This window comes from Lonchura striata, chromosome 1, assembly GCF_050655825.1.
Source record: "Lonchura striata isolate lonStrDom1 chromosome 1, ASM5065582v1, whole genome shotgun sequence".
NCBI classification, from domain to species: domain Eukaryota; kingdom Metazoa; phylum Chordata; class Aves; order Passeriformes; family Estrildidae; genus Lonchura; species Lonchura striata.
In genome coordinates this window covers 28,183,923-28,208,831 of record NC_140703.1, presented here as the reverse complement: position 1 = coordinate 28,208,831, position 24,909 = coordinate 28,183,923, and the positions used below count along the sequence as shown (strand labels likewise).

General features: G+C 43.1%; 1 protein-coding gene across 1 annotated transcript in view; it reads left to right on the top strand.

Moving 5' to 3' along the window:
- Nucleotides 1-213: 213 nt before the first annotated feature.
- IGSF11 (immunoglobulin superfamily member 11) overlaps nucleotides 214-24,909 on the top strand; it is a 140,439-nt gene continuing 115,743 nt past the window's right edge. The window contains exons 1-2 of the mRNA XM_085591651.1: nucleotides 214-355; nucleotides 6,630-6,860. Of these exons, the coding sequence (XP_085447777.1) occupies nucleotides 6,821-6,860 (40 nt within the window). The 5' untranslated portion in view covers nucleotides 214-355; nucleotides 6,630-6,820. The remainder of the gene's footprint in view (nucleotides 356-6,629; nucleotides 6,861-24,909) is intronic.

Genomic DNA, 24,909 nt, shown 5'->3' with positions numbered 1-24,909 from the left:
TTAGTGTGAGGTGTGAGGTAATGTGCAGAAGTTGAAGTGCACTTTACTTCTGTGTGGGGGCTCTGATACAGAAGGAAAATGGCCGTAGTTCACTATGGTGACAATTACACAAAAGGAAAGCAAAAATCACTTTATCTCCATATATCCATGCAGGGCTTAACATGCTTTCACGTGCACTCATTTCACGTCTTTCATAATTTACCTTAACTTTCATGAATGTTCTAATCTGCAGGGATTGGAGAAGTGCGTGCTCCATAACTACTGTTGCTGGAAAATCTGGAGCAGTCTTGATGTGTACAGAAATCAGTGCAGATGTGCTCTCCTGGGAGCAGGGGGAGCCAGATGCTGCAAACAGGTGAGCTTCTAGGATGGGTGGAAGGATGGGTACTGGCAACTTTCTTGGGATGTGGTCAAAGAGAGCATTAGAGAATGAACCAGGAAAGGAGTGTTGACTTCAGAGAAGTTGGCCCACTTACCTTTAAAAGTTCAGTGTTTTCAGAGGGAAATATAAAGCTTATTTTTAGCCCTGAGCACACACAGGAGCTAAGTCTGAGACTAAAAATGAGGTGGAACTGATTACAAAGAGAGTGATACACTTATCTGAAGCATTACTTTATTGACTTCTGTGAGGTTTTTTCTTTCTCTTGCCCTTGTTGCTGTTTTAGATGAGTTATCTTGGCTCAGCAGTGAATAACATGGTGACAAAAATCTTGTCCAATCATAAGGCTAGGTCTAAACCTTGGGCACTGCTATCTTAAATCTGAGAGACTAGAAGCCCTTCCCTCATTTCAACACACTGATTAAATTTACTAAGATATAAATATCATCTATTGCTTACCAATTAAATTATAGTTCACATTATTTTATTAAAGGATCTGAATTAACATTCTTCTGGACGTAAGAGAAGCATGTTTTTGCAGGCAATAGTTAAAAGCTCCCATGCTTTTCTTCCATCTAAACAAATTAGATTAAAATGTTCTGTAGTAAGTTTTTTTAGCACTTATATTATCTATGGAGACCCCTTAAAAATTGTCCAGGCAATGACTTTCATCCAAATGTATGTAAGTATCAGTGTTGAGATACCTCACTCACAATCCAGCCTTTGCTGTTAAATTTGTATTGGCCTTAAAATGCTTTGAAGTAATAATCAGTGCTGTGTCTCCAGGGGGATAGGACAATATGTAATTGGCTTAAACAGAAGGAAGATCTCGTTAGACATTAAGAAGCCTTTACTAATGGTACAGTAATTAAGCACAGGAATAAATGGCTCGAGGCCTTCTGCCTGTAGAGAAGTTTGGATGAACACACTGAATCTTGTCTTCTCCCACAAGGAAAACAGAGATCATTCTTTGCAGTTTCTTTCAACTGCATTTTCTATGATTTTGCAAATGTCCACAAAATTTTCTTGCCAAAAGTGGCAATAGCAGCATTTTCATTGCCACTGCATTGTCATTTAAAATGCTGCCCCACCAGTGCCCCAGCGGAAGAACGAGCTGAAATAACAGAATGCCAATGAGAGCATCCTTTCTTTCCAAGCTGGCAGGAGCAAGCCATTCTGGAAGGTGATGTACATCTCCCATAACCCATGCTCCAGCTTCCTTGGTTGAGCCAAATTGTCTTCCCTGCTTGTCAAATGGGAGAAGTGTTAACACTGTAATTAGAAACATTAAAGCAATCAAAATGAGCATACAGGCATAATTAAGGCACTATTGCTTTATGTCCCCTGCAGGCATTCTTTTGCAATAAATGACTTTTTGGTTTAATTTAAGCCTCTTCGAAAACACCACTAAAACAAAGGGGCAAAGGAGTTTCTGTCCATGTATTCACCAGTAAAACTACTTTGTTTTCAATCTCATAATGTAGTTTATACTGGTAAAATTTCCCTGCACTGACAAAATAGAGGGTATTGCTGAATAAAGAGCTTAGCTTGAAAAGAATGAGTTGGGTCTGGACAACAAGAATCCAAGAGGAGCAAGAGAGACTTCACTGGCTCTGGATCAAGCCCTTCGTAAAAGAGAAATTAGCTATGCTGTGCCAGTGTTGGATGTGATGTTATGAAAGTGCCATTTTTCCCTGAGAAAGAAAGGTACACAGAATAATTAACAAGGCTGGAAGAGTTTTTTGTAACCTGGGTGGATGAATAAAGGAGAGATGAAGATCAGGAACATTGGGTGATTATGGAGGAGTTGCAACTCTTCTGCTCCTCTGTAAGTCTAGAGTGATCTTGCACTATGAAAGAGGTGGAGCCCCATTTACAGTGCTCACTGGGTTAAACCTTGGAGAAGTAGATGTTCAGCTCTGACTTGCTGAGGCTGAGCTCTCTGCAGAAAATAGCCACAACTTGTCTAACTGAGAAAGATGGGCCCAGCACCGTGTGTGCATGTATATATGGCGTGATTTGGGTGCTGACAAAGAAGCACAATTGGCACCCATTGGAAAAGTTCTTCCTCTCAGTTCCTCATTCTGCCATAGGAATTCTTTTTTCTTGTGGGCCTGGTAGTTGTAATGGCCAATTCAGCCTGAGAAAAGGGGCTCAGGGTTACCCAGGGGTCAAGGCAGAGTTGCTTGCACACAATGGCTTAGATGGAATGGGAATATGCACATACAAGTGTGTGAATATTTTCTGTCCTGGTTGCCTTCAGCTCACAGGAAGGTTGAGTGACTGGAGAACTGGCATGTGGATTTATTTGAGGTTTATGTTAACCTTCCCACTGGTGGGAGGTTACAGGGTCTACTGAGTATTCCTAATGGTCTGGGAAGAATATTCAAATTTGACCATCTCTGCAGGGATTTGATCTTACACTATGTTCTCAAGAAATGTCTTCCTTGTGTCCAGTTTTCTCTGTTTTAATGAACTTCAGATCTTTGATTTATCCTCTGATAAGATCCCATGCAAACCCTCAATCTGTCTGGTGTAGGTGAGAAATGTAACAGAGCCAGCTAATGGTGGTGCAGAAGGAAGAACAAAGCCACTTTCTTTGAGAACCTGCCTTCCTGACAGGATTAACAAGGCTCGTGTTAGCACTGTGGGGTCACTGTCCCACTCATGGCTCTTCCAGACTCAACTGTTTGCCCATGAGCCAGAAGAGTGACACCTCCACATTTGGCATCCCCCACCACTTATTCCTGGACTTGGCTGCTGTGAGCTGCAGGCTAAACTCATCACATATTCCTTCATGCAGGTAACATGACAAGCAACAGGTACTGCAGGATACTGCTGCAGCTTCCTGGTCCTAGTACTACCCTCACAGATACCAAGTAGTATCCATCAGGATCTGAATGTTCCTGTGCTGGGCAGCTGAGAAGAGATGGCAGTGTAAGTCACAGAGGCAAATAACAGACTCTGAGTCTGAGTTTCATTATAGTTCTTAATGCAAAAAGTGAGCCATGGTAAGAGTCAATGGGTGTACCCTTCCTACTCAAAATTGACTAAGCAAGAGGTTTGGGGATGCAAGGGGAATTTTTTTGGCTCATATTTTGGGACACACATGAAGACTAGAACTGTGGAAATGACATTTGCCTTTGTTCACTCTATCTCTGGCTAAGATCTCTGCAGTCATAGAATTACTAGAGTGAGTAGCTCCCTTATACCAAAGCTTTGCCCTCTTGTTGAGGCTGCTGCTTCCCCTGGTTGCTTGGCAGGTTGCCTGGGTTAGGATTGCTGAAGTTCCTGACTAGGGAAAAAAGAAGTACAAGAGAACCTTTATGCTGGAGACTCTCCTGCAGCACCTCTGCAGAGGGGCACAAATGCCACTCCTCTATCTCACTTTTTCTTGTCCCTGTCCCCAGTGAGTGTTGCCACAGCTGACGTGCCATCTGTACAGAGCAGACTGATGGCCCTTTCCCTTGCCCTCTGCCCTCTGCAGAGGCAAGGGGCTGGCAACTGGCTGCGACAGACGGGCAGAAGGACAAGGTGAACGTCACAGGCAGCACCAAGAAAATCCATCTGAAATGTTGCTCCATATGGGGAAGTACAGTTCCAGCTGTTCAGCCTTCAGAGTAAGCTAGCTCTGAAGCTGCTGCTACCCTGGCTGTAATGCTAGGCAAGCACAGCCCCATCAGAGCTGGTGAATAGGGGGAAAGCAGCAGGGGTAGCAGCATCACGCTGGTACAAGGAATCTCGTGATGCTATTGCTCCCCATGATTATGCTGTTAACAGCCAAGCAGGGTGGAGTTTAATGAGCAAAGGTAGATGAGAAAAGGAAAACAACTGAGACAAATGATGTTTAAATGTGATGGCTCATTAAACAAAATCTCTCTCTATGTTTCTTTCCTTGGTAGCAACAAAAGGGACAATGGCCATAAGTAAAAGGCAACCCACTGACAACAGGAAGGATTTATAGAAAGCAACACACTTAATTTAGCTGCTCCAGCACGAATGAGCAGAGATGTTTTGCATCAAGTAACTCAAGTGAAGGATTTTGCAATGTCTTTGTATGAGACAGAGTGCTCTTTTCTGCTCAAACCATAGGAGCTTCTTGCTATTTGAATATCAAGGACAAGTCCTGTTTTTCTTCATATCTGAATTCTTTTTGTCTTCAGCAGATGTTTTGCAGTGCAGAAGTCAGTGCACTGTGAGCTGGGGGCCTCATATTTATGTGTCAACCATCTTGTCTGACCTGGTTTAACAATGCCTGCCTGTGGGCCCTTGATCCTGACCAGATACTGTAGCTTTCACTGAACTGTAGGCCTTCACAGATTTTGGGAAGTTAGGCTAATCAATTCTCCTTCAAAAGAGAGCAACAGCTTCACTGGTGTCCTTCCTGACAGATGTAAAACCACTTCCCAAAGCAGCTGTGCGGTAGAGGCTCCACACCCCCTCAGCAGAGCAACTATTCCAGTGTTTCAATGCCATTATCCACCTTGTCAGTATATTGTGTCAGGAATGAGAAAGACTGAGTACATTATCCCTTCTGATGTTAGGGTATCTTGGATAGGAAGAAAATGGTATATTTACTATTCTTTACTTGTTTTCTTCATGGGCAGCTCAGCCTTATCAGAGATTACATTGTACAGTACTGGAAAGTATACTCATTTGGATGCTGTAGAAAGTGTGCTGCTAGGTCTCTCCATAATTTCAGAGCAGATCCAGAGATGAAATTTAAACCCCATATTCACTGGCGTTTTTGAAGGTCATGTGCCAAAGAGCTAATACAGATTCTAGTATTCCTGGTGAAATGGTGGTGCACAACAGCAGTGATTTTGTTGGTTGTGTTCTGCACATGGCTGTACTGACATTGTAAACCACAGTAAAACAGGTAACTTCGTTCTGTCTGATGTATCAGAAGGTCTTCTGTCTCCAAATGTCATTTGATCCCAGAGGAATTGAACTGATTTGAAAGCAGCTTTCATCAACACCCTCTCTGTTCCAAGTGAGGAGCTTGCACCATTGGAACTACCTATTCACAAATCTTGTGGGAAGGCAGCCAGCAAAATGCAGTGTCCATACAGAAAGTGCTTATTGGTTAAGAGATGGCAACTCTGTGGACAGGAGAAATGCTGCTGAGACAACTTATCTACAGTGAGGAGTTTAAACATTCAGTTCTCACTTCCCTACCACTGGCATCTCCTACTCAGTGGAAGTCAAAATGTTGCAGTTGAGCAACATCTCATTTTGTGCACAGAAATCAATGATCTGATTGGTTGCCCTCAGACTGGTTTTCGTTCAAAATTGCTGAAGCCCCATTACCTGGATGATATGAGTCAGAGAAATTAAAGTCTCACGGATTATGATGTTATAAGGCAATCTGAGTCTGCAAAAGAATAGCCTAAATATTTGATATCAGCACATGTTGTGTTTGCAATTGACACTTTGAAGGCAGATGCCTAAGGCTAGAACAAGCTACAAGAAAAGCAGACCACAACAATAAGTCAAGGCCATCTGAATATGCAGTGGCTGAAGTATGTTTCACCTTAGAATCTGGCAGTGGGTGAATTTCCAAAACTTCTTACTGACAGCAAGATTTACCTCCAACTGCATTGCTAAAGTGTGGGTATGTGGAAAGCTCTGACACTGCAAAGATCAGCAGAGATCCAGTCGGCGCAGGTGGTGCATTGGAGAGTTGTGCTGCTCTTGTTAGACACAGTAGACACAGCCGATGGGTTGAATGGCTCTCCAGAGTCTGCAGCCTGCATTGACTCATTTTCTGTTGACTGAAAGCAGACATTTGGCCCCAAGGTCACATGCAAGTGCCCACAGTCCAGACAGCCACATCTAAAACTGTCTGTGAATACACACAGTACTTCTCACTCCTGAGCTGCAAACCTCACCTTGGTGTGCACCGTGTCAGTCAATAACAAAAGCAAGCAGCTGGAAAAGGTGGTTGCCAAAGAATAATCTCCGGTTCCCTGGGAATGATATCAGTTTAGTGTTTAAGACCACTCCTTCCACCTTATTTCACACCGTAAGGATACAGAAAGTATCTGGAAACTGTGTTTTGAGTCGGAATGTCTTCTGAAGGGTATTTTCACAAAACATTCAATCCCAGAAGTCAAGTATGTATAAATGTATATATAAATGTCTTCCTCCTTGCAAAAGGGAAACCTTTTGCCCACCCTGTCTATTTTATAAATGACTTCTCTTGACTTTGCTCTGATGGATTTCCTAGAGTTTTCTTATTTCTTTCCAGGTGGCCTCTCTCCAGTTCCACATCTACTGATGACCACATTTTCTTCCTGTGTCTGTTGAAGGCAATGACCACTAATATCTGTTCGAAACCAGCTTCCCATGGGCAGATCCAGGGAGCTTCTCATGACAAAGAACAATTTGATGTTCATACAATTTGCTGGCATGTAAACTCACCAAGGATGACCAGAAGAAATGGTACCTGACTGTCTTCATAAATTTCCTCAAGTGCCTGGTGGGTAGCAGAACATGTTCTTGCCAATGACCTCTGAGATTGCATTGTAAAATTAACCTAAAGCAGTTAAAAAGCAACTGGAGGGGAAGGATGTATTTTACGTCAATTCAGTCAAAAAGTCCTCAGAATTAGTTGCCTGAAGTGTTTGGGAAAGCTGACAAAGTATAATAGCACAGAGACTATTTTCTTGCTTCTTAGCAAAGACAGCATTAATCGTCTGTGCTTAATATAGCCTTCCACATGCCAACTGGGTGCAAAATTATGGCTGGTATTAGAAAACCACTTACCATGTGGACAGGCTTAAAGTGCAATAAGCTGTGGGGTGTGGATGCAGATGGAATATGCCTAAGGACAAACAGTGACCTTGAGAATTGTATGCCATGTCTCTGGAGATATAGTGCCTCTTCATTATGAATCCTGACAGACATGGAGCTCTTCATCAGTGGTGGGGAAAGGAAGGACTTAGATTTGGAGCCAGGCTTGAATTTTGCAGTCCAGGTATATCTAGAGATGTCTGAGCATGAGAGATTTACTGGAATGGGTTGTATACACTGTTATAATATCTGTATTCATAATGTATAAGCCAATATACATCAAGAGTGTTTCAGAGAGAGAATCCACTGCTTTAGATGTTTGCAAGAACAGCATGTATAGGAAAAAACGATCCTTTTCTGTACCCAGTCTGGCTTGATTGATGTATCTTCCACAAAATAGTTATCCTTATTTTGGTAGAAAAGGAGCAGAAGTATGGCTGAGTATCTCATCTCAGACTTTGTCTTAGCACTTGAGGAATGCAGAGTATATCAAATAAGGTCAAACCCTTTAACACCCTGCATTGTAACATCTGTACAACACAGCTTAGAGATTGTTGTTCTGGTATTACTACCTAGTAAAGTGGGCTCAGTGGTGCAGTGCTTATATAACACTCTTGCATGAATTGTGTCTCAATCCTGTTTTTCTCCCAGTAGATCTTCTTGAAGTTATTAATAAATAATTTTAGCTAGTAAGTTTCAGGTCTTGCAACCCATTCTTTATTGTTCTATCTGTAGTTGGCCTCCTTTGTTATGCAGCAATGTCTCTTGGTGGTCTCTGATGAGGAGATCAATTTCAAGAGCATGATAATAAATGTACTGTCATTAAAGTCTTTTGGACAAATATAAATCTTTGCTAAAATTAGAAGACATGCAGCACAGTATTTCCACCGTTATCCAGACACTGCCATGCAACATCATCATGCAGACTGAGTTGAGCGGAAGGCTGATTCATGGATCAGGATTTTTGATAATCAACCAACACTAGTATTTAGGTAATTAAGTCTGTAAAGGATGTTATGACATCTCTATCTTACGTGTAGTGCCAGTTATCAAGACAGCTTCTTTTTATAGCTAAAATATACCTTTCCTGCCTTAAAACATTATGATAATTGTGGGAATGTCTCTTATTACTGAACCACCTACCACTTGATGAAAATGACAGAGCTCAGCTTGTGTGAATTAATTCTGAAAGCACAGAGGAGACTAGCTATGGCTCCTCATCTGACTACTGGAAGCATGAAAGGTGGGGTGGAACTGAAAGAATCAACTAAAAAGAAGGGGAAGTGAGAACATCCCAGCATTTCCAAGTGTCATCTTCTTTTATTAGTCGGCAAGATGACTGCCACTGAGACCCATTAAGCTGAGGGGCTGATCCTTGTCTTGCCTTCCAGCTGGAAAAGGGGCCCCTGGAAAATGGCTGCATATTGTGCCAAGGCTTTGCTATTGCACCTGTCCAGAGGTAGGAGCATCCTTTACTGCTGCACATGCTCTGGTGCAAACCCCTCTCCTGGCCACAGCCAGGAAGGGAGAGTTGACTTCATGAAAAGCAGCGGTTGTGCACTTAATGTCTTGTGTTGTTACAAGATGTGTTGGTTTTTAGTTATACTGGGGATCCATTTACTTCCCAACATGAAGCTGGGAAGCATAGCCATGCTCCTTACTGCTAGGCTGCCATCTGGGCTGTGAATAGAAGGTCAGCCCTGTCTCCAGACCACAGACACACACTGTGATCTCTGACCCTCTCACTGGCAATCTTCCAACAAACTCTGCCCCATGTTCAGATTTGGGGAGAAGTAGCCTTAATTGTGTGCCAGACCTCTGATGCACACTTTGCAAAATCTTCTGGGGTCTGTCTGAATGACTAAATAACCAGGCCCAAGGTGCTGGCTCTGAGCTGGAGTGTTGTAGCTGTGCTGGTGTTCATCTGAACCCTGGCACTTCAAGCTGCTCACTGTGCTTCTTCCACTGGGTGATACCTCACCATTCCTGCTTCCTTCTCCCGTTTTCCTTCCATTCCCATGGCAAGAAAGACTTCTTGGCTTTTAGGTGGGGGTAGGTCACAGCAGATGTATGTTCTCCTTTGAGACTTACCCACTGCTTGGCTTAATTAATCCTGACACATTGCAGTTGCTGTTACGGAAGAAACGTCAAGAGAAATTAGACCAGCTGGTAGCATGAAAACTGGGGAAGCGTGGTGCCTCACTTTCCTGGATAAATCTCATTTGCTTTCCTGGCAGGGGCTGTGGGGGACTGGATGGCTGTGAGCAGAGAGTCTGACCTGTGTCACCTGCTCGTGCCACAGTCGCCTTGCACCAGGATCCAGCAAAAGGACATCAAGGACCTGTTCCCCAAACAAGCCAAGCAGGGGATCTCACCAGCAGCAAATGGCATGGCTGGGCTTTCATGAGAACTAGGACAGCCCTGGGATCTGGCTTGGCTTAGGGTCCTGGTTACCTGAAGTGTAAGGCTGTGAGGAGCTCTGGGGCTTTGTTGAGCTCCTCAGGGAGGAGATAAGCACTACTAAGTTGCTTCTTTATCTTCTTTTATTCTATCTATGAGCACCTTTAGCAGTTGTTTCTCACCATTTCCTTCACCTTTATATCTATTCACTTGAATGTTTTCATATACCAATCAATTTTGTGGGATTTATCAGCAGCTTTCATGCTTTTTTTTCCTTAAAGAAAGCAACCTTCATATTTTGATGCTTCATTAGACCATCACATCTGAGCTCTTTCCTTTCTGCGGCGATCTGATTTAATAAAATGAGAAGCCAATCTAATAATACACAGTGCAGCTGCACAATGTGGATGCATTGTGTGTATTTCCCCCATATGAACATCTTCTCCTCTGTGCTCTCCTGTGGCACATCAGTTTGTAAGTGTGTAGATGCCACAAATCTGGAATAGAATTGCACTTGCAGAGAGATGGCTTTAACACTTAAATATGGCCCAAAGTTCAGGAGCATTTTTTTGTGCTGCTTTGGGGATGTATGCAGTTAAAATTTCATCTCTGCTTGATGATTGGCAAAAAAATCTCTTTGTTCTACCAGACAGCACTTACCTGCCAAGGGCATGTTACTCATACTTAATATTTAAATATTCAGAACAAGACCTTGCCATGGCATGGTATCTCTAGCTTGAAAAGCTCAGAAGTAAGTTTGGCTTCTGGTGGAATAAAAGGGATATTTTTCTCCTGTTTTGAACACATAGATTGCACATCCTGTTGTGGTGTTGAAGATCTCACTCCTGATTTCTGCGCTGGGCTCAGTGCAGGAGTGCTCTCCTGGGAGTCCTCTGGGGAGTGGATCATGAGCTGTGCTGCACCAAGAAGCAGAGAAGAGACCGGGAACTCAGAGAGAAGAGCAGAGAGGAGGAAAAGGAAAGATGGTTTTGTGAGGGCCATGCCACTCCTTAAGGGACAAAGGCCTGCCTGCAGCAGATGTTTTGGTAGCTGTGATGGCACCGTCAGGTTCTCTGCACTGTCCCAGCAAGTTCCAAGCTCAGGGGTTGGTCTAGGCACAGGGTTTCCCAGACCAGGAGGTTATAGGAGGCAGCAAGACAGTCACAGTCTCTTGCCCACTATACCTATTTGTGCAAAAGAAATTTGAGCTGTTGGTGGCCAGTGGCAGCCCCTCTGATCTGCAGCAATCGGTGCATTGTGTTGGTGTGTGTCCACCAAAGCTCAGCTGACCCTTGAGAGAACAGTGCCATGGTCTTGTGCATTGTGTCCCTCATCCCCATCCTACCCATACTCCTCAAAAGGTCACAGCACTGCTTGTTCTCTCTCTCCTGTGGTCAGGGAAAAGGGGGATGTTGTATTGTGCTGTGGAAGACTCGGTTTTTGGAAACAAGCCCTTCTCTCTTACTTTGGGCTTGATCTGATGCTTTCTGCACATATCCAGTGTGTAGGACGGCAAAGGGAATGGGATTTGGGGGCTATGAGAAGCTGAGAAGCATGGCTCAGATATCAATCCCTGTCCTCATGTCTATTCATTTTTTCTTTTGCTATACCACCTTCAAGAGGTCCTAGTCAAGAGTCCTAGAGATTGCTGGACCAGGCTGCACAAAATGCTTGCTGTGTGTGGTAACAGCAGGTCTGCCTGCCCTCTGGGTGGTGAGTTTTCAGTGAATTTATAGGAGGTCAGTAGGCATCACTGCTCTATGGGTCCTAGCGTCCATTTCCTTTTTGGAAGAGCTTAAGGAGCTGTGAGCATGGAAAGCAGCCTCACAGCCCTGTGTGGAGAGGAGTGTGTATTTGCATGGTGTTGATCATGCTGCATGAGGTGGGAATGCACTTCTGCCACGTTTCAGGCCACTGCCTGAGCTGAGGCTGTCTCATGCTGAGAGGTGCACACATGAGGGCTGCTCTGGTATTTTATTCCACAAACTACGTGTATTTCATTGACCAAAACTGCCTACAATTTAGAAAGGGATGGCCAGTTTAAGTCATTTTAACACAAGCACACAAGGACCCCATGGTGATGTGAAAAGATGGCTGTCCCAACTCAACAGGCATTTCTGCCCTGTTGGAAGTTGCCTGGAAGTTGCCAGACCTGCACAATCTGCTGGGGAAGCTGTTCAGGTTTCCCTCCCTCATCCAAGTTGTGTACAAACCTCAAGCTTAGCTCACATCAACCATTCTGATAGCTTCAAGTAATGTGTTGAATCTGTAGCTCAGATGGACTGTGGACTGGTTCCCAGCAGTGCTGTGCAAGCTCCATCCCTGCAGAGGCAGGGAGGGGACTGAGGTACATCTGCTCTTCGCTGGCAAGGCTGAACCTGAGGGAAGGCACCTCTGCATTGCCTGAGGCCTTTCTCATTCACAGCCTTACCCTGGTTTAGTTAAACATCACAATCCTCTCCCTGAGCTCTCTCATGTTAGTCTAAAAGTGTTTTACATCTGCTTTTTAATTCATAATTTTCTTACAGACTTAACTTGGATCATCATAAGCTTTTCTCAATCCTGTAGAGTACAAGTGAAGTCAGGAGGGGCTTCAACTAAATGCATATTACACAAGAATAATTTTATGGGTAGGCAAGCTCTGATCAACATGACTGAGGACTTGTGAATATTCACAGCCATTAAAGTCAAAATAAATACAGTGTGGGTGACCTAATAGATTCAGTCAGTTCAGTAGCAGGAACTGCTGTCAGTGTCCATGAACAAAGAAAGACAAAGTTCCTTCAAAGAAATAAAAAAAGTATATTCACTCTGCATTATTCACCCAACCACAGCTTCTCAGGGAAACCAAGCTGTTAATGTCTGCAATGGGAGAAAGCAAAGCAAAAAGTACAAGAGAAATGGAAACAAAGTATTTTTTCATGTTCTAGCTACTGGGACTAAACTATTAAACATGTTTGCTCAGGGTGGAAGGGTATGAGATATGAAGCCCTCAGGCAGGAACAGTGATACACAAAGATACCTCTGGGGCTTTTCACTTTAGCTCTGAAAGGTGCTCCAAGGATGGTTTTCACTAGACTCACATGAAGGAAGGAGAGATTCCCCCCACACCCATTCTTGTAGGACTGCAGATAGTAGGAGTGGAAGGACTGGCACCTGGCTGTGTTGGGAGGAAAGACTTACTGATGGTTCTGCTGTCCTCATACTAATGCTCTTGAATAAACCACTAGAAGTTAACTATCATTAGTGTCTCAACAAATTACAAAAAGGTTTGGGGACCTGCTCCTTTGGGCACTTTAGTAAACCTGGACCTTATTAGACATCTTTTAGAAAGTCAGTAAAGTCTTTGCACATTTACTTCAATGTTATTAATTTAAAAGGGCTACTCAATTAAGAGAGTCCACTAACTTGTAAAACTTTACTTATTTACACTGCTTCTTGGCGAAGGATTTTCTCAGAGTGTGATGATGATAAGCTTAGGCATTACAAATCCTCTTGCTGCTTTTGTCAACAGGCAGCCTGAGAGCATTAATCAGAGAGATGCATGCTTCCCAGCAGTGGCTTCACTCCAGCTCCCTGCTGCTTCTCTCCTATGGGGTACTGCCCTGCAGGGCACCAGCTTCCCTCCGAGTCTGGAGGAGCTCTGCACACCAGCATTAGCTTTTACCAAGGCTGGGGACCCCATTTGAAAGGCAGCAGGAAATTGGGATGCTTATCATGACCAATTTTTAGGCAGCAAGAAAGAAGGAAGCTGTGTTTGCCTCAAAAGCAAAGCACTCTCCCCAAATCATGCATTTTGTCTCAAGGCAATTTTCTCGCACCATGCGAGTCTCCAGTACACGAAGCTTCATCAGGGCAAGATGTGGGGTACACTTGGGCTTCAAAGCATGCTCCAAATCACTTTTCAGACAAGTGAAAAATTGCAGATCAACTTACTGCTGCAGAGAAGGGAAATGGGAGTGCAGGGTGAGGAGGACTGGGAGTATTGTGGCCTCCAAGACCTCCAGATCACCTTTAGGGATGTCCCAAATGCTCCTTGTTTGTCTGGGAGCCTCCAAGTCATTTCAGGCCAAGTCAGTCATGCAGCTCTGTGGTGCTCACACAGCAAATGTGGTAGGTAAATGCTGCTGCTGATCCTGGAAGGTGCTTGTCTACATTAATGGTATGAGGAACTTTGCAAGATTTCTGCCCTGCCCCAGCCCAGGGTGTTAATTTTCCCTCTGTCACTGCTGCAAGTGAGAATTAACAAGGATGATTTTCTCATTCCCAATATTTACTGAGATTTTGCTCTGGACACTTGGTGAATCCCCATCTCCCTGATGTGCAGACACTCTGGGTGCACAAAGTGTGAACTTTGAACCTACTGGAAGACTGGGACAAGTCCTTCCTTCCTCCATTATGGACTCACTGAGATGGTGCTGGGGAGGGTGAATCAGTCGACTGGTGCTATGGGCAAGAAAGCCACTGTCACAGGCAGTGAGAAAAACGGGTAGCATCCATCTGCCTGAACAGGCAGATATTAGACACATGGAGAGTTTGACACAGGTTGTGTAGCAGTGAATTATTGTACATTTTGACCCTTTGTTCAGTGTCTGCCTCTCTGGCTACTTGGACTTCTTTCTGTGTTATTCAGAGCATTATGCTGTGTATTGACATTTGCCTTCTTTGAAAGCTGCAGGGAGAGGATTACCCACTGCTTTCCTGCATGGCAAATGCCAATAATGAAATTGAATGCAGTGGGTTCTTCCTTCATCAGGAGCTGCAAGGCTTCACAAGCATGTCATAAATGTGGTGGTAGCCTTTGCTGCCCTGAAAGGGTTCACTTCTTGAAGCAAATTGATTTCCCCTCTGAGGCAGCATGAAAGCAAAGTTTTTCAGCTCTGACTATTCTACAGGTGCTTGTGCAAAATCTAATGAATCTGTTAATGTGCAATGCAAGGATGTTGCTAGGAAACTTGTGAGAGCTAAATGAGGAAATGCTGTTAATAGAGGCAAGTGGCAGGGCCTCAAAGTTTTCCTTTGCAGTCTTGCTGATGGTTATTATTATATAAACAGGGCCAATTGTGGCACTGTGTTGGGTCATGCTCTGGTGACAGCAGGTCTGCTTAAAAAGCAGTAAAATAAATTTTAAAAACGGCTTGACTCTTGTGGGTTTTGATGTTCTTTTATCCCAGATAAGCTTTACTACACAATCTGCTTCTGTAAAGGGTGGGTAGCTGCCTTCTCTTGTGATGTGCTGATGAGAACTTTGCATTGCCTTGTTTCACTGTGCCTATTTGACATTCACTGGTGACTGATCTGAACCAGCCTGTGCAGACCTGTCTAAGCCCCAAAATGGGGCAGTGCTTTCCCAGTCAGCCTGAAATTTTTGTGAGCTCTAGAGCACTGAGAGAAGTGATTTTTGCTTCTGCATTTGTCTGTCTCCAGTGGGCCTCGTGGAGTTTAATTCAGCTCAAAGATGATATTGAATGAGAGATTTTCTTCCCCTCTTTGTGGTGTTCAAATGCCGATAGAGCTCAACGGATGCAAAATTAGCAGTGACTGCTAATATCTTATGGTTGGAAGAGACCAAGAATCTTTTGGCACAGATTGCCTGTGGGCAGACTTAAATGATCTTCCCAAGTTAAGCCCTCTTGCCTTTCCCTCCTAATGGCACACTATTTCTGTAACAAGTGTTGCTCTTCGTGCCATAACTAACCCTAAGAAGCAGCTGATTTTGCTTCTTCTGAAGGATAGGGAGCGCTGATGTCTCTTTTGTAGAAACATTGAACTGTGTATGTTATGTACTTCCCAACTGCTGAGGAAGTTTGGGCTGGCAATCCTGGCTTCCTCCCAGCTGAAGCTGTGACATTCTGCTGCTTGAGCTTTTCTTCCAGCCTCTTCAGTTCATAATACTTCTATTCATGTCATCACTTGTTGCATTCATTTTTATCTTAGATTTTATTTTTTAGAAACAGCTAGGGGAAAAAACCAAACCAACTAAAGAAAGTTACAAAACTCCAGCAGCAAAGGTTTTCTTTGGATGTAGCTACTTGTTCTCTCACCTAAGAGTGAACTGCAGGTACCAGCTGTCAGCGGGAAAGTCTTTGCTGTTGTGTGATTTGTGGATGGGAGCAAGTTGCATGCCAGGTAAACTTTGTTTTGGAATGAGTTGACAAGGGACTTGTTCCTAATGTGTCCTGAAATACAAGTTGTTTATGTGGCTCATCTTGAAGAAGCCCTGATAACCTTTTAGCCCACTGCATGTGAACTGCTGGGGCAAAAAAAAAAAAACAAACAAAAAACAACAAAAAACCCTGGAATAATGTAGTGAATTTAAAATGTTGTTTGGAAGACTTCTTTCTCTTTGGCTCCCTAGTGTTGAGATCCAAAGATTCTTTAGATTCTTTGTTTGTGGGTTTTTTGATTTTTTTTTTTTTTTAATCTTGAAGGCTTTGCAAAAGATTATCTAATATATTTTTTTTATCTCTTAGCTGGTCTAATAAAAATTAATTCCTTTCCCTAGAAACATCTCAGCTACAGCCTAAAGAATTCACAACTACAACAATACTACTACTGTGAACAAAGTTGCCTCCATTTCAATGAATTCAACTGTGTAGAATTCAAAGGGAATTATCTGTGCAACCATTTAAAAATTACTCAAATGCATTTCTATGCAGAGAAGTCATAGCATTAAAATCTCATGTCTTTTCAGGACATGTGTCCCCTTTGTGCAGCTGGGAACTGCCCTTCCCTAATAGCATGAGGCTCCTATTTCTTCACAACCACCAGGCATTAAAGATGAGAGGGTTTTTGTTGTAGAGGGCTTTTATGCCTAGAAAAGCATCACTTGCCCAAGGCTGAATCTGAATCTTGTCTGTCCTGAGTGGGGATAGTTTGGGGAGAAATGCCTTTGAAACTGATGAGTTATTTGTAACACTAGAATACATTTGGTGAAGAGGAATTAATGGGTAGAGTACAGCTGAGCTGGTGAAAGGTACATGATTAATTCAGTTTTGACAAGACTGTATAATTTATAGCCTGGATCACACCTTCAGTTAGGCATATCGCATTCTTTATTTCTACAACTGTAGAGCCTAGGAATACCAAACCTGAATGTCAGCCATAGTGTTCTCGGTTCTGCACACACACAGAAGTACAGAAATAAAGGTACAATGTGAAAGAGAAAGAGCACACCTGAATAATGCTGAGACTATTTTGGGAGGCAATCCTGCTCAGCAGTGAAATATTGAACTATTGAAGTTTTCATGCTTAATGACTACCTGACTATTTCCATAAATGTCCCAGTTTCTGTCTTTGCAGCCATTCCTTCATGGAGGAATGTTTGATTCCAAAGAGAAATAAGCTGAGAGGGCAGGACAAGCATTGCAAAGGCAGATGTCTAGTGATGCTGTAGGTGATGTTTGGTTTGGATGCCAGGGTCTCTAGTGTTTTGCTCATGAGGGATGGGTGGGTTCCTGCCTTCTGGTGAGCTGAAACTGTAGGACAGAATGATAGAAGAGGACATGACTCAAGTGATGAGGAAAGCTAGATAGGCTGGAGCATCTGGTTCCTGTAAGGCCAGTGGCTGCCCTTGCTGTGGGCTCATCTCTCAACATCAAACAGCCTAGGGAAAGCAGGCTCAAATGTACCCCAGCCCCTTTAGACTGTGGGGAAGGACACCCTGCCAATTACTGTGAAGTGGATGTCAGTCAAAACCCCATGTTGCTATTGTGGCACTGAAAATTTTGCTATCCTACCTGTAGGGCTTGCAAGGCTATTGTAGGAACTCTGCTGTGCACCTCTGACACACCTTGGGGCTGCTGCTCACTGCAGAGCTTGTGCTCCCCTTGTTAGTGATTTCAGAAGTATCACTGCATACATCAATATGCAGGAAACTAACTTAGCATCTCTGCCAGGTGTCTGTTTTCCTGTAGCCTTCCCCAGTATTTCAGACTGGATTGGTAATGAGCAGAGAGCTATATTTGTGTGGAAGTGAGATGCCAGCTCCTTAAAGATTCATTTATTGGGCTGCAGGCCAAGGAATATTTTGGCCCTTGATTGCACGTTACTTGCTGCATTTACTTAATCAAATGGGGAAGCTTTTAAATTTTCAATCCAACAACATGAATACATTATTGTACAGTCCTCTGATTTCCCTTCTAGCAACATGTCAGTAATTAAAATGGGGCTAAGGAGGAAAGAATCAACAGTGCAATTTGTCTGAGTCACTCTGGGATGTAGGTATGGATAAGGACTGTGCTCTTGTCTCTTTCATAACATCAAGATCCATTTTATGAGTTGCCTTAGAAAAATCTGGTTTGTAGCTCTTTGATTTCCTAGAGAAATCTAGCTTTTTTTTCTCTTTTGGGAGAGGGATTTATCCTTGGAGATGACACCTCCTGGAAATCATTATAGAAAATAGTATCCGTGGTAACTGGAGCTGATATTTCTATACTCAGAAGAAATCTGTGCCATCTTAAACTGGGAGTTGATTGGATGGGGGAGGATAACTTCAGAAAAAAAAGCTGCTTTGAAGCACTCGAGAGAGGATCAGGAAGCCATGTGAGGTGCTCAAATGTAACTTTACACACAAGTAAATATAACATTACACACAAGTGTAAGGCCAGCCCAAATTCAGTAGTACCTGCATCGTCTTTCAAATGCTGGTATGTCCAGAGAAGTCTTTTGGACCTTTCCTGTCCTACAGGCACTCTAAGCTGTTAAACTATGTTTAAACTGCAGATACTAGTGTGAGAACGCTTGCTTTGGTTAGCATGCCCTGTTAGCAGAATGAGCTTGCTGTCATCCTCTGCTGATTAAATCGGATTGAGCTGAAGTGCTGGTGCAGGGATGTAGAGGCCTTGATCCCTTACCACAAGAAAACAAGGGGAAGCTCAGGAAGCTGGGCTTCTTCAGCCTGGAGGAGAGAAGGGATAGGGGAACAGATACCTGTATTCCAATGGATATGTGAAAGTCATAAAGAATATGGAGGTAGACCCTTTTTACTGAGGATAATTAGTGGAGAAGCACAGAGAAGTTTTGGAGTTTGTATCCATGTAGATTTTGAAGAATTAACTGGTCAGAGATCCAAGAAATCTGGTCTGAATTAAATTTTGACCCTACTGAAATTTTTAATTTGCTAATTTTTTTTTAAGTGAGGGGTATTTGTTTGGTGTTCTGTTTTTTTTTTTTTTTTTTTTTTTTATTACTGTTGCTAAACTTGGTTGACTCATAGACAACACCATTCCTTCAAATCTTTGAGGAAAAAGCCTTTCAAACTTTTTCTATATTTGAGAAGCTCAAATATAGAAGCTGAACTGAAATCTCTTAACAAAAGGATGCAGCATAGGGAGAAAACAGTTTCGGTAGAATTTTGGATGAAAAACTTGGTTCAAGTCTATGCTTACTTTCAGAAGGGTCTAGGCAAAGTGAACAACACTGGGGACAGTAACTAGGACTCCTCAGAATTATTTCATATTCGATGTAGTTGCACCCAAGGGCCCACTGGTAATGGAGCCCCCCTAGGTTGGTCCACATGCCTTTGAAGAACAGGCAGATGAAGAAAAAAGTGAATTTTTTATTAAGGGCTTAATTTAGCTAAACAGAATTGAATCTCCGCTACCACACTAAAAACTCCAATTGGTTTCCTAAAAGCCTGATCCTCTCTGGCTGACCAACCAGCAGCTGCTACTACTTCGTATCTTTTTGGGAGCACCTGTTTTCAAAAATACAAACCCAGATGAGGTAATGTGCTCCCTGCTCCTCATATTGATGCAGTAGAGGGAAATGCAGGCATGGTGTGATAGCAGAGACCTTGAAAGCGACAGAGGATGCAGCACAGAGGAGAGGTGTTGGGGTGATGACAAAAGACATTCAAGATACCAATATGCACATCACCTCTACAAACAACTCACAGGAGATCAGATAAAGAAATGGGGACATGAGAGCTGGACAAGGCATATATTAAAGAAGAAAGAAAAGAAAAAAAAATCAGTATATGTAAACATTCTCCATGCATAGTAAATCTGGAAGCACTGCGGACTTGCAGGCCAAAGAAAGAGGAATGAACTGTAAAATGTTGCTAAAAAATGTATAAACTTTGCTACATACTAATCTTAGATGGAGGAGAAAGAATATATCACCCTTATGTTCTTTCCTACAAAGAGAAAAATGGGATGCTTGCCAGGAAGTGTGAAAACTGATTCCAACTGTATTATTACTCAGATATTTTCTATATATTAGTTTTTATTTTTTTGCATCTAATAATTAGGTTTAGGTAAATAATATTTCTTAATTCGACTGTTATGATTTCAATTTCACTAACAGTAAATTCCTAGGTTTGCATATACTTGTTTATTTATTGTCTGTAAGAAAGGATGTGAGTGTAACTGTGACACTCAGCAGAATCACAGAATCATTTAGGTTGGACCTCCAAGATCATTTGGTCCAACCTTTGACTGAACAACCTTGTCAACTAAACCATGGTGCAAAGTGGCACATCCAGTTGTTTCTAAAAGTGAAACAACTGGATGTTGGTGAGTCCACCACTTCCCTGGGCAGCCCAATCTGATGCCTGACAATCCTTTCTCTGTTGTTTCTCCCTGTGAAAGGGACATCCTCCTGATGTCCAACCTGAACCTTCCCTAGCACAGATTATGGCTGTGTCCTCTCCTGTCACTGGTTGCCTGAGAGAAGAGGCTGATCCCCACCTGGCCACAGCCTCCTTTCAGGGAGTTGTAGAGTGATAAGTTCACTGCTGAGCCTCCTTTTCTCCAGGCTAAACGCCCCCAGGTCCCTCAGCCACTCCTCATAACATTCACTTTCTGGACTGTTTCCCAGCTCTGTTGCCCTTCTCTGGGCACTCTGCAGCACCTCAGTGTCCTTCTTGCAGTCAGGGGCCCAGACCTGGGCACAGCACTCACGGTGCAGCCTCACCAGTGCCAAGCACAGGGGGACAATCGCTGCCGTGGTCCTGCTGGCCACAGTGTTGCTGACACAGGCCAGGATGCCACTGGCCTTGGGCACATGTTGGCTCGTGTGGAGCCACTGTTGACCAGCACCCCCAGGTCCCTTTCCTCTGGGCACATTTCCAGCCACTCTTTCCCATACCCGTAGTGCTGCCTGGGGTTGCTGTGACCAATGTGCAGGACTTGGCACTTGGCCTTGTGAGCAGGTGAGTGATAGCCATGAAAAAATAAAAAAGAAGCAATGAATGAAAGGAGTAACTTCCTTAGGCCTCTGGCATGAGACATTTTCCTGCTCTTCCTACTTGCGGTATTTCATAAGACCAGGTTCCTTTTGTGATGTTTTCCGGAGAATCCAGCAAGTGAGAGGTACCACAGACTGCTGCTAACCAAAAGTCAATTTGCACTAGGGGAAATTTTCCTCTAAAGCAGGCATCAAGCAGACTTTTAAGTTACTGCCTCTTCTAGTCCAGTCCTGAACTCAGTGATGCATCTTTATTTCCTTTCTCTTAATGTGAGAGGGATGCTGTTAAGATTCCTGGAGACTTCATTTCTGCAGGCAGCTGCTATGCTCAGTCTTGGCTGTACAGCAGCAACAGCTACAAAACCCAGAAATAGTTTTGTCGGTGTGACCTGTTCTGTCCAGACCATTTTGCTGAAATAAGCAAAAAGAAAAGCAACTGGTGTAGTGGGTTTTGTACTGCTGAGCGAGGCACCTTGCTGAGACCGCTGCTCTCATTTCTCATACTGTAACCGTCTATGTTGAAAGGATTCATTGCCATTCACCTTTAGGAGTTTAATTTGCATAATCATTTTTTCTTGCAGGGCTTCAGAATTGGCTGATCTGGACTCTCCACTTCAAAATAACTTAACTGTGCTTTTCAATATGCACACAATGCTGTGAGCTAGAACAAAACGATCTTGTTGTGTTACCATAGAGACACCCAGGGTCTAGGAAGGGTTCCTGCTTGAAATCATACTGTTAAAGGGACAAGGGCTGTTAAAATTTGATGAAGGGCTTAATCCTTGACCAGGCACTGGTATAAATCAGCGCCACCAGGGTGAAATGGACTGGCAGTCCCAATGCAGTTCTTTACAGACAACACTCTCCAGTCCAACTGGCCCAAAAGGGGCTGTCGTCTTGGTAGACTCAGAGAAAAAAAAAAAAAAATAAAAGAGGTGGAGGAAGCAGGGGAAAGGTCCAGGAAATTAACTTGGAAATGCTGAATGACTTTATGTTTTTCCTTCATTTTCTCCCCTCCTGTTTTGATTTGACTTCTAATTAAAAGACTTTTCTTTGCACTTAGACAACTCAACTTTGCTTTTTAAGCATACATTTTTTAAGCACTACTAAATGAAGGCAGGCATGAGGGAAGGTGCAGGGTTGACAACTTTGCTCTGGAGACTGAAGTCCTGCATTCACAATTAAAGGCGAGTGGTTGGACTATAGCTGCATTCCTGTGTTATCCTGGAGAAAATAAGATGTGGACTGAGAGGACACTACCTTTTATGACCCTGTAGAGTTTTTAGTGTTGGTGCTGTAGTTGCCTGTCATAATGACCATTTTGTGCAGTGTAGGGAGGACACATGCCTTGTTGTGTACATAAAGGGAAGCAGAAATTGGTTGTGAGTAGACTCAGCAAAAAACCTTCTGGCATTTGTGTTTACTTGGGACCATGGTGTCTGGGCTGCTTATGTGAACATCAAAAAGGTGCTTAAGAGTCCTACTTGTCAACTTACTTAAAAAACTCTAGTGCAAATTGGAGAGAGACTATTTACTCTACCCATTTTAGTTAATTGGTGTTGACCCTGGAGTTAAAATCCCTAAATGAGCATTAGAAAGAGCACCGGTGAACACGTCTTGAAAATTCCACTTTTGTCATTGTCTGACAGTGGTGGGAGGTGCAGATCTGCCTTATGTTATACATGGAGCTATTTTCTAACTCTCCAACAGTGGCTGTTGATTCAGTTCCATAAGACATCCTGGCTCTCAAGTCTGGTGAGGGCAGAGTTTAATCCTTCCTGCTGTTCTTAAGTCAGCTCTGATTACTTCTTCCTCTGGCTTAAATCCTGGCTCTGATGGACTCACCTGATGACTGTTTCATTATGTAAAGAATGGTAGGGTCTCCAGGAGAAGTTCTGCTCTCTGTCTTTTTGCTGTGAAACAAATCCTTTCTGGCCCAGGCAAGCGTAAATTATGTACACCCTGCCTTGCATAGGCAACCATGTCATATTGTGCTAATGCAGGACGTTCAGCAGAGCTAAATTTGTGCACATGCAGAACACTATTAACTCTTCAGGTGCTCTATACTCTCATAAATACCCATGTGTGGCCCATGGCTAGAACTAGGTAACAGCAAGAAATGCTGTCAATAATAGCTTGGGAGCTTGCATTCCTGTCAGTAATGATTTAGAGAATGGTTTAGACTTCTTGCAGGACAGAAGAAAGGAAGATCAGCTGGCATGGGCTCTGAGCAGCTTCCCAGCAGCCCAGCAAGTGCTGCAACAAGGAGAGGTTTGAGTCTGAAGTGGAGCATGGGAAATTAGAAATGCTAGCCAGCAGGTCACGTCAAAGTACAAGCTTAGTTTTGTTCTGATATTATTTCATTCTTAGGTTGCTTCTAAGCAGAAGACTACATTTGCTGCCACATGGCTGCTGAGATTTTGTAGGAGTCACCCTTGGGATGCTGCTGGCTCCCTGTGTTGAAGGATTAAGTCAGACTCAGAAGATGCTCAACATTTGTCCCACGAAAATACTGAGGGGGTTGAGGTGTATTTAGCAGCTACTTCAGTGCAGTGGTAATAAATACCAGCATGATGTATAAGGGAGAAACCTTGCCCAAACTGACCTTTTGGCCAGTAACATGTACCCCCCTTATCATTGCATAGGTCACCTGTTTTATCTGTAGGTTCATTGCACTGTGGATACCAAAGATCTGAGCTCTCTCCTCCATCAGTCCAACAGAGGTGCTTTGTCAGCTGCAGAGTAACATAGACACTGCTGTGGTCCTTGAGCCAAGCAGCCATCTGGAACTGGAAATGGCCCTGAAGGTGTTAGAGAGACACCTACATTGCTCTGTGAGCTTTGAAAACTGGTGTTTGCTGCATGTGGCTCTTCCTGTCCTGTTCTCTCCAGACTGTCCTGTATATCCCCAGGATTTTCACCACTATGTGAGATATCTCTGGCCTTTGTGGGTAACTTGTGGATTAAAAGTTATTTTTGCAAGTTATTGATACAGGCACAATTAGTAAAATCAAAATTAAGAGAAGTGGACATATCCACTGGTACAAGGATTTGAGCCTCTTTTTTCCTGGATTCCTTATAAATTTTCAGTCCTCGTTGGAAAAGCAAGTAAGTGGCTGAAAAAACATTATGTATAGTTACTAGCTGCTAATGAACATCAGAGAGTTAAGAAATGCAGAAAACTGCAATATCTTTTATTAGACCAGCAGATGTAATAAGGAAAAAAACAGATTCGTTTTCAAGCATGGAAGCTCTTCTTCAGGTCAATGTGCCCAAAAGCATGTTGGTATTTTCAGCTACATCAGCTGGTCTAGTAAAAGTTATTGCTTCTCCATAGAAGTTATTGCACTTCACATATCTTTAGACCATCAAAGCCACAGCAACACTGCTACTAAACAAGATTATCAAAGACCCATTTTGTATCACAACTGCAGGAATACATCCACATGAATCCTAACTTTAGTGTATTTCTTCTCAATTTTGTCATCTATTTATTTTCTGTCACAGCTGTGTGTAATAAATTTCAGCAGTTCTGGGAAAAAAAAGGAAGAGTGATTGATTTTCATTTTCTGGGCTTTATAAGGTTTGCTACTTAGAAGAGTTGTTATTACCACCATTTGCTGGTGTTTAGTGGAAGATTTAATTCACCTACTGTAATGATTTGGGGAAATCTGTCAATGTACAATTTAGAAAGTTGTTATGTAAATGGCAGCATTATGAAATGCTTTTATGTGGATGCAGCATCCCCTGTTTCCTAAGAGGCGTGGCAGTGTGTGTCTGACAGGGTACAATGGACACTTGTTAACCACAGCAAGAACAGCACGTCCAAAGAAAGATTTAGTCAGAGCTTGGGAACCAATTTGTTTCAAACATGTCTGCATGGGCAGGATTTGGGGGAGTGAGTGAGAGATGAAGGATTTCAAAATGTTAAATTAAAAGCTTTGGTTTTTGTAGACACCAGAACACTGGGTGACTTTGGGCAGGAGAAGATGGGAGAGAAGAGGATTTTGTAGCTGAGCAGGTTTGCTTTTACAGTGGGAACAGCCAAGGAAAACGCAGGAGATGTAAAAATACGGAGGGAGTTGGTTAGATTGTTGATTATCTCAAAGTGCATTGGGGTACTCCAGGATAGTCAGAAATTGCAT